This window comes from Triticum aestivum, chromosome 3A (genome assembly GCF_018294505.1).
Source record: "Triticum aestivum cultivar Chinese Spring chromosome 3A, IWGSC CS RefSeq v2.1, whole genome shotgun sequence".
Classification (NCBI taxonomy): Eukaryota; Viridiplantae; Streptophyta; class Magnoliopsida; order Poales; family Poaceae; genus Triticum; species Triticum aestivum.
Window position 1 is genome coordinate 427476897 of NC_057800.1, and position 10036 is coordinate 427486932.

Below are 10036 nucleotides of genomic sequence, written 5' to 3' on the forward strand. Positions count from 1 at the left end.
ATTTCAGAAGTTCAGTTAACTAGCACACTATACGACAGTTCAACAAATTCAACAATTCACTTAAGTGCATTACTCACAGTGTCACAAAAATGCAGTTAACTAACTGCATAAAATTCAGTGCACACAATTTTCAGTTAACTGCAGTACTACATGTGTCACAAAAAATTCAATAAACAAATTGCACTATTGTACTGAAATTCAGCCAACCAACATTACAAAATTTTCAGTTGCAACACATTACAATTCTAAAAAAACGTGTCCCAAAGGATTACTGAACAAATTTGAGCACTAATGTTGCTAAATTAGCTGCCTCGTGTCATTGATCAACGATATTTCTCGGCAAAGTTGCCTCCTACAAAACCCCTAAATAACCCTAACGCAATTCATAGTGCAGGGGGTAAATGTTGTCAAGCCATACAAATATCTTTGTCATTACGTGGATTAGAGATGCAAAACAAAGACTTGAATGCACGACCATGTCTTCGATTAACCCTAACCAAAACATGGGTGGGAGAGGGGCGACATAATCAGAAGGGGGGGGGGATGACTCACTGTACAACAGTGCTGATTCGTCTAGCAGGCAATGATGAGGGTCGTCCATCATCACCTCCGATGCCGGTCACCGGAGAGAGAAGAAACAAAGACGAAGCAATAGGCACTGCGAGTGAATACACATCGCAATTGTGGGACATACATGCAAATGTGAAGCTTTTTACATGTATTTAGCGCAATGGTGGTGGTGGTGTGTGTCTGTGGGAGGGGCATTGATAGTGGGTTATAACTACGTTGGCATGCTACGTGAGCACCCTATACGGTGTTAGACGCGAAATAATACTGTATTGGTAGGTTCAGGCAGGTTTTAGCATCGAACACGTGTATTCCACAATTTTTTGCACTGAACCGATCATCTCGTGCAAGTTGCACTCTTGTTTTCTCGAGTAAATAGCATAAAACTACTATTTTATGGGATAGGATTTAAAAAAACTACCAGTTTTTTAATTTTTCCTCAGATAACTACCAAGTCAAGGGTCGGTTGTTTCAAAAAAACCAAATGACCGTTGTTTAAAAATTAAACCTGTTTATAACAGGTCGGGCCCGTACCTAAACAATCTGTCTGTTTGACCGTGTGTTTGACTGTTAACTAACATGTAGGGCCCACATGTAAGCTTCCTCTTCTTCTTCCCTTTCTTCTTCCTCTCTTCCTGAGCCCTCTAGCTCTTCTCTCCTCTCCTCTCCTCCAGTGATATCTCTCCCGAGCCGGCGACCCTCTCTCCTCCCTAGCAGGCGACCTCCCATCCCTTCCGTAGCCGGCGAAGACCCTCCCCTCCCTTCCCTTTCCCAACCTCCCCATGGCCGTGGTACAAGCTCGCCGAAGCTCCAGGTGTTGGAGGTGGCGACGAGGAGGCATGACAGAGGCCGTGCGAAGCTCGAGGGCCTTCCGGCGGCCGTGCCAGAGTCCGGCCTCGTCCGCGGCAGTGGGAGGCGCGCGCTCCAGCAGCAGCGCATGACATCCGCGTCGTCGTCAACGGCGAGCTCGAGAAGGCCGGCAAAGGCGTCAACGGCGGCCGCAGGTGTGGTTCTTGGCCATCTCGGCGACGGCGGCCGCTGGATTCTTCTTGTGCGTGGCGGCGGACGCATAAACGACGGAAGGGGCAAGGCAGAGCGCCATGGCCAAGAGCAGCGGCCGGCAAGGAGTGGACCCAGCCCGTCGCCCGCCGGAGAAGCACCTCCTTCGCGCCGAGCAAAGCGGTGGCGCCTCCTTCCACCTGGCCCGTGACCTGGCCGTCGGCGAGCTGCCGGCGCCGTCGGGCGCGTCTTCTCCTTACCGGGACCCGATTGCTTTTTGTGAAAAAAATCAGGGACCCGATTGCTTTTTTTAAGAAAACTTAGGGACCTTATTGCTTTTCCATTTTTTACAGAATATGGGCCCCACATGTAAGTTAACGGTCAAACTAAATAGTCAAACAAACAGTTATCTTACGTGCGGGCCCCAGCTGTCATAATCATGATCAATTGATAAGCACTCGGCGATTTGTATCTTTTGAAACAGCCGACCCCTCACTTAATAATTATCTGAGAAAAATTAAAAACTGATAGTTTTTTGAAACCCCTAGCCCGTAAAGTAGTAGTTTTATGCTATTTACTCTGTTTTCTCCAATGTTACTAATATACCCCAGTTTGTTGTTCTTTGGCATCACGTGTGCATTAAGCTAGTACTCCCTCCATTCACAAATATAAGATATTATACTTTTTTCTAAATCAGATATACATATACATATTTTAATGTATTTGTTCACTCATTTTAATCTGTATCTAATATATATTAAGATACTCAAAACATGTTAGGGCCTCTTTGATTCGTAGGATTCTAAAAATGCGAGAATATGAAAAACAAAGGATTGAAATGTCATACTTATCTCAATCCTACATGATTTTGGGTTGTTTGATTGCATCATAGAAAAAACAAATGATTCTTTGAAACAGATTTGAAAGGATGCTAGAAATCCTGCTGGAAATAGTACAAAAAAGTCCTTGAAAAATTCTTATAGGATTCACATTGAATGAAACAGCTAACATAGGAAGAATTCCCAAGGATTTTAATCCTCCAAAATACTATTGACTGGACATAGATAAGTGAAGTATATCGAGCCGTTATAAGGAACCCATTTGGAGCGTATAGCCAAATGGCGAAGGAATTGGGAAGTGACCTATACAATACAGAGGTGCATTGGATGCAATGAGTAGCAGAGCAAGAGACACGTCATTTTCGTTGGGTTGTTCCTTTATAACAACATTTCATTTCCTTTATATAACAACGAATTTACAGGTGGAGTTCACTGGATCACAATCACATGATCCCTTGACAAATCACCATTGCATTATTCAGCGGCCTGCACAACTTTGCGGGCCACCAGGCAGGACAACAAACCACATCAATACTCCTACTATACGCATACGCTTGCAATGTACTGCCTCTATACCAAAATATAAGACGTTTTTGCAGTTCAGTTCAAATTTGAACTGCAAAAACGTCTTATATTTTGGTGCGGAGAGAGTACTTACTCTACTACACTAAACCTACACCAAGAAAGTCGACTGATTTTTCTGTACTCTCGTATGTACCATTGATGCATTCGCCCCACACATCAAAGAACCCAAAGAAAAGAATGTAAACCTGCTTGAATTGCAGTGATTCAGGCTTCGGATACCAGCTCCTTGCTGCGGACGGCCACCGGCCTCGGGACCACGGTGCCCGCCACCCCCGGCCACCAGTACTGCTGCAGCCGCTCCACGCCGGGAAGCCTCCACACGATCTCCGGCTGCTTCCGCCGGCGGGGCGCCACCTTGGTGAGGGCGTAGAGCGCCCGGAAGTAGTTGCCGGACTCGTGGTCCCGGAGGATGGCGCCCTCGGACCCGTAGGCCGAGAGGTCGCTCAGCGTCTCCAGCGGGTGCGGCGAGTTGAGGAACGCGCGTAGGGCGCTGGCCACCACGGCCCTCCCCGACCCCGACGGCTCCGCGCGCTCCTCCGGGTTGGCCACCCGGAACAGCGCCGCGCCCTCCGGCAGGAACGGGTGGTGCGGCGACGCCTTGCCGTCCGGCTGCAGGATGTACGTCGTGCCCATCGGCGTGTACAGCACCTTCTGGCTGTTGAGGCAGGGGTGCGTGCGCAGCGCGCCGTTGAGCCGCTTGAGCACGGCGACGGCATGGCCGGGGTACCGGCACGAGAATGCCCTAGGCACGATGTCCCGGTGCATCGCCACGGCGCGGACATGGTCCTCGCCGACGCCGAGCGCCTCCAGCACGCGCTGCCCGCCGCAGAACACCGACGGCGCTCCGAAGGTGACCACGGGGAGCAGCGACTCCGGACCGACCACCCCGCGCGCCACCAGCATCAGACTCACAAGCAGCGCCAGACTGCCGCCGAGCGAGTGCCCCGTGAACCGCAGACGAGCGCCATCCTTGTGCGCCCTCAGGTGCTCCACGATCTCCGGCATGAGCTGCTCGTAGATGCCCTTGGCCGCCTCATAGATGCCGCGGTGCACGAGAACGCCGGTGTCCTCGAATGCGGTGGGCTCGAAGAGGAGGTTGGCTTGCCAGGACGCGACCGAGTCGGAGCCCTGGATGACGAAGCAGCGGGTGCGCATGTCGGCCTCGTCGCAGACGAACCACTGGCACGGCGAGGACAGCGGCGACCGCAGGTCACGCGCGGCCTCTTGCCGCGCCTCGTCCTCGGCGGCCACCACCGCCGTCACCGTGGAAGCGGCAACGTAGGCCGCCATGCCGGAGTTGTACAGCCGGTCTTCTTCCCCGGCCGGTGGCTGCTGATGCCCGCGGAGCGAGAGCAGGCCGCGGGCCCGCGCTTCGACGTAGGACGCGGCCGACGCGGCCACCTCGTAGGCCAGGTGGTTGGAGCGGCGGACCGGCCGCCGCGGCTGTGGCTCCGCAGCCACTTCGTACTGCTGCGCGTCGCCCGGCGGCCGGGTGGAGTCGCCGTCCACCTGAGCGCTCACGGCGCTGGCCTCGGCCTTCTTCTGTACCGACGACGTCACCAGCTCGAGTCCGTAGTGTTTCCTCAGCTCAGCCCTCTGTAATTCCAGCAACAACGAAAATCAAAATTAGGACGAAAAAAATGTGTAGATTGTTGCATGGTTTCATCGTTGACCGCAACTGGAAGATTATGACAGTATACACAAGTCACACCCAGAAATTGCTACCGGCACGAAACTTTTCAGGCAACTACCTCGAAAATGCCACCCTTGATTCCAGAAAACTACTCCTACGTGTTGATTACAACAGATTTCTGTATTTTGGGTTAACGAAAAAGGCCACTAATTAGACGAGGAAATTGTCAATGAAAAAGGATGAAGCGCAAGTTGGTGACTACTACTACGTGGCTGGACAGATCGGCCACCAAGATAATCGGCGATGGAAATTAAAGACACGGGTGCTGCCTGCGCTTGCTTTTCCTACCTAAATCTGGCAAACATTAATCCCTTAATAAGAAATTAATACTCCAGGCCAGTGGGCACCTCCCAGCCTGTACGCGCGGCGACTCTCTCGTAGCAATTAAAGCCAGCGTTTTTATTAGTTGAGCTAACTCGGCGGCCAGATCGGTGGATCCGGGCCGTCCAAGTCCAGGCGGGCGGCCACGATTCTATCGTTCCCGTAGCGCTCACCTTGATCTCCGGGATGACGTAGGCCATGTTGCAGAGGAAGGCCAGCTGCGCGAACAGCCGGGCATCGCCCGGAGGGGACCGCGCCAGCAGCTTGACGAAGGACTCGCGGTCCCACTTGTCATCGGCCTCCGGCGCGGTGTGCTCCTCATCGTAGTTCACGCCGCAGCCGCCGTCCTCGTGGTAGTCGTCGTCGTCCTCCTCCTCGAAGAGGTTGTCGTTGTCGGTGAAGAAGCGCTTGGTGGGGTCGTGGAAGCGGGAGCGCAGCTCCAGGAGCCGGTCCAGCCAGTGGTCCTCGGGCGTCCTGACCTGCGGCATTTCCGGGTCCGGGTCCGGGTCGGTCTCGCCGGCGCACACGGTGAGGAGCCGGTAGTCCCCGCCGCCGCCGCCGTCGGGGAGCGGCGGCGGGCGCAGCGGCGCGGCGCCGAACTGGAAGGGGAAGACGCCGATGGAGCGGCTGGTGGTGAGCGACGCGCCCGCGGCCCCGCCGCGGCGGGAGCAGCGGAGGTGCGGCTCGGAGCGCGACCGCCGGATGCCGGCGTGCATGTGGACTGGCTCCCTCTTGGCCCGCCGCCCGGCCGGCGCGTGCGCGGACGACGCCGCCGCCGCCGCCGCCCCGGCAATGCTCGCCACCATGCGCACTTGGATGGAATGGACCGGTCCTCCCGGAGCCGCGCTGCTAGGCAAAGGGATCCAGCGCGCAGGCGGGGGCGGGGATGATGGTGGTTGGCGTTGGTTGGGCTGGCCTCTTGGTGGCGGTGTATTTGATTCGGCCTCGGCGATCGATCCGTGCGCCCAAGGGAGGGGAGCACGGAGGAGTTGGGCGAACGGCGATGGGGCTTTAATACCGGAGACGGGTAGAGGAACAAGGAGAGAGAGAGAGAGAGAGACAGGTCGGCCACGCGAGCGAGGTGGGCGAAACCGAGAGAAAAACAAGCCTCTTTGGACGCCACGACAGCGGGAAGACTGATATGAGCAGGTGAAATGACCGTCCTACCCTCGTGTCATTCTGTGATCAATGCGGGCGGGACACCATCAAGAGGCGACAGGTGGTCTGGTTGCGGGAGCAAATTGCATGCACGGATACACCGTGCGCAGCATGTGCGCGGCCGAGAGGGTAGTTCCGGGAAATAGGGGTACAATAGAACAAGAGAGGAGTAAACACAGGAACGGGCTGCAGTGAAGAGTCCCCGTCAGTCACAAGAAGCGGCCGAGGAAAAATCGCGGCCGTCGACGATGGAGCATGGGAATCTCCGTCCCGTCGCGGGCCGCGGCCGAGAGACCAAGAAAGGTGCACCTTGTTTTCCCAAACGGTATCCATCGCGGCATTATTCCTAATTCCTTCGTGTCTGTTTTTTGCTGCGTACGACTTTTGTACCACCTGCATACGGAATGCCTGCGTGCCTGTATGTTTTGGGAAATGTTATCGTGCTCAAGTTTTTCTGGAAGGGCATGACAAGACACACGTTTTATGGCTGTTTAGGTTGTTGTGAGGATGGCAATTTTATTTATTATAAGCATGGTAAATTCTAAGAGAAACTGAGCTAGACGAATTTGTCATGCTTCCTAAAAAAATGCCGTCCTCATGACAACGCAAAATGTCATAAAATATGTTTGTTTGACATGTCCTCCCAGGGCACATTCGCTAGTTCAAAATTCATAGTTTTTAGGCCTGATCGACTCGTGACTGCCAAATCCTGTAGGAACGAGTGTGAATCACGGCTGGGGCACTTCAAATTTGTAGCGGCGCTAATGAGTATATAGCATAAAACTATTTGTTTTCAGGCAAGAGAACTAAAAACGATCCATACAAAAAAGGGTTTCCCCTAAGCCAAGAGCTAGGGTTTAGGAGCCTCTAGCGACGTGAAGGTTGAGAGTTTCTTTCCTTCCAACCAATCTACCCCCCACACCCTGGAATCCCTACGCCAACTCGTGTTGATCCAAAGGCAACCTATCGTTTCTTCCCGACTTTGGTTCGTTAGGGGTTACACGAAAGTTTTAGGGTTCGCAAGTCTGCAGAAGGTAGGATGGCGACAGAAGATAACAATTCAAGGAGGAAGAGGAAGGATAGTAAGGATGTGGAGGCGCTAGTCAATTACCTCGATCTCCATGAAGGTGATGGGGCCGATTTTGTATGGAAAGAGGAGTCGGATCTGTCGGATGTTCAATCAAAGTGGCTAGCAATAGCTAGGGTCCATACAGAGAAAGGCTCTAGTCCGTCGAAGCTATATGAGGATATGAGATGGACTTGGAATCCGACGAAGGAGGTTCGTCGGAGATTGATCAAAGAAAACTTTTTACGATGCAGTTTGGGTATCTTGGCGACTGGAACACATCGATGTTCAATGGACTATGGCTATTTAGAAATCAAGCCCTTATCTTGGTGGAATACGATGGATTCACAAACCCTGAATGGGTTGCCTTGGATACGATAGCAATGTGGGCGAGAGTCTTGAAGTTGCCGGACAACTATTTAAATGATGTGGTGATTGATACGTCTCCAACGTATCTATAATTTTTGATTGCTCCATGCTATATTATCTACTGTTTTGGGCAATATTGGGCTTTATTTTCCACTTTTGTATTACTTTTGGGACTAACCTATTAACCGGAGGCCCAACCCAGATTTGCCGTTTTTTGCCTATTTCAGTGTTTCGAAGAAAAGGAATATCAAACGAAGTCGAAACGGAACGAAATCAACTTGAGAAGTTATTTTTGAAAGGAAAGCAACCCAGGGGAGCTTGGAGTGCATGTCAGGGGAGACACGGGCTGCCCACGAGGGTGGGGGGCGCCCACCCCCCTAGGGCGCGCCCCCTGCCTCGTGGGGCCCCCGTGGCTCCTCCGACGTACTTCCTGCACCCATATATATCGTCGTACCCTAAAACTTCCAGAACGAAGAATAGATCGGGAGTGCCGCCGCCAGAAGCCTCTGTAGCCACCAAAAGCCAATCTAGACCCGTTCCGGCACCCTGCCGGAGGGGGCAATCATTCTCCGGTGGCCATCTTCATCATCCCGGTGCTCTCCATGACGAGGAGGGAGTAGTTCTCCCTCGGGGCTGAGGGTATGTACCAGTAGCTATGTGTTTGATCTCTCTCTGTCTCTCGTGTTCTTGATTTGGCACGATCTTGATGTATCGCGAGCTTTGCTATTATAGTTAGATCCTATGTTTCTCCTCCCCCTCTTCTCTCTTGTAACGAATTAGGTTTCACCTTTGGAGTTATCTTACGGATTGAGTCTTTAAACATTTAAGAACCCTTGATGTATGTCTTGCCGTGCGTACCTGTGGTGACAATGGGATGCCACGTGATTCACTTGATGTATGTTTTGGTGATCAACTTGCGGGTTCCGCCCATGAACCTATGCATAGGGGTTGGCACACGTTTTCGTCGCGATTCTCCGGTGGGGCACTATTTGAGGTCCTTTGTGTTGGTTGAATAGATGAATCTGAGATTGTGTGACGAATATCGTATAATCATACCCACGGATACTTGAGGTGACATTGGAGTGTCTAGGTGACATTAGGGTTTTGGTTGATTTGTGTCTTAAGGTGTTATTCTAGTACGAACTCTAGGGTTGTTTGTGACACTTATAGGAATAACCCAACGGATTGATTGGAAAGAATAACATTGAGGTGGTTTCTGTTGGGGAACGTAGTAATTTCAAAAAAAATCCTACGCACATGCAAGATCATGGTGATGCATAGCAACAAGAGGGGAGAGTGTTGTCTACGTACCCTCGTAGACCGACAACGGAAGCGTTATGACAACGCGGTTGATGTAGTCGTACGTCTTCACGGCCCGATCGATCAAGCACCGAAACTACGGCACCTCCGAGTTCTAGCACACGTTCAGCTCGATGACGATCCCCGGACTCCGATCTAGCAAAGTGTCGGGGAAGAGTTCCGTCAACACGACGGTGTGGTGACGATCTTGATGTTCTACTGTCGCAGGGCTTCGCCTAAGCACCGCTACAATATTATCGAGGATTATGGTGGAGGGGGGCACCGCACACGGCTAAGAGAACGATCTTCAAGATCAACTTGTGTGTCTAGAGGTGCCCCCTTGCCCCCGTATATAAAGGAGCAAGGGGGAGGGGCGGCCGGCCAGGAGGAGGCGCGCCAGGGAGGAGTCCTACTCCTACCGGGAGTAGGACTCCCTCCTTTTTCCTTGTCCAACTAGGAGAGGGGGAAGGAAGGGAGAGAGGAGAGGAAGGAAAGGGGGGGGGGGCGCCGCCCCCCTCCTTGTCCAATTCGGACTAGAGGGGGAGGGGGCGCGCGGCCTGCCCTGGCCGCCCCTCCTCTTCTCCACTTTGGGCCCATGAGGCCCATTAACCCCCGGGGGGGTTCCGGTAACCCCCCGGTACTCCGGTTTTATCCGAAACTTCTCCAGAACACTTCCGGTGTCCGAATATAGCCGTCCAATATATCAATCTTTATGTCTCGACCATTTCGAGACTCCTCGTCATGTCCGTGATCACATCCGGGACTCCGAACAATCTTTGATACATCAAAATATATAAACTCATAATGAAATTGTCATCATAACGTTAAGCGTGCGGACCCTACGGGTTCGAGAACAATGTAGACATGACCGAGACACGTCTCCAGTCAATAACCAATAGCAGAACCTGGATGCTCATGTTGACTCCTACATATTCTACGAAGATCTTTATTGGTCAGACCACATAACAACATACGTTGTTCCCTTTGTCATCGGTATGTTACTTGCCCGAGATTCGATCGTCGGTATCTCAATAACTAGTTCAATCTCGTTACCGGCAAGTCTCTTTACTCATTTCGTAATACATCATCTCACAACTAACTCATTAGTTGCAATGCTTGCAAGGCTTATGTGATGTGCAT

General features: G+C 52.2%; 1 protein-coding gene across 1 annotated transcript; it reads right to left on the bottom strand.

Annotated features, from left to right (window-relative positions):
• Nucleotides 1-2775: 2775 nt before the first annotated feature.
• On the bottom strand, nucleotides 2776-6086 carry LOC123061495 (phospholipase A1 PLIP1, chloroplastic). Its single transcript, XM_044484618.1, has 2 exons — nucleotides 5178-6086; nucleotides 2776-4586 (listed from the first exon to the last, which is right to left on the bottom strand). Exons 1-2 carry the CDS (start codon nucleotides 5808-5810, stop codon nucleotides 3195-3197), a joined length of 2025 nt encoding a protein of 674 aa, XP_044340553.1. The 5' UTR covers nucleotides 5811-6086; the 3' UTR covers nucleotides 2776-3194.
• Between the last annotated feature and the right edge of the window lie 3950 nt (nucleotides 6087-10036).

Excerpts from the sequence above, each read along its gene's own strand:
- LOC123061495 (XM_044484618.1), bottom strand. The coding sequence starts at position 5,810 with ATGGTGGCGAGCATTGCCGGGGCGGCGGCGGCGGCGGCGTCGTCCGCG. Across the intron at positions 4,587-5,177 it reads ACGTCATCCCGGAGATCAAG|AGGGCTGAGCTGAGGAAACA; the intron begins GTGAGCGCTACG and ends CTGGAATTACAG.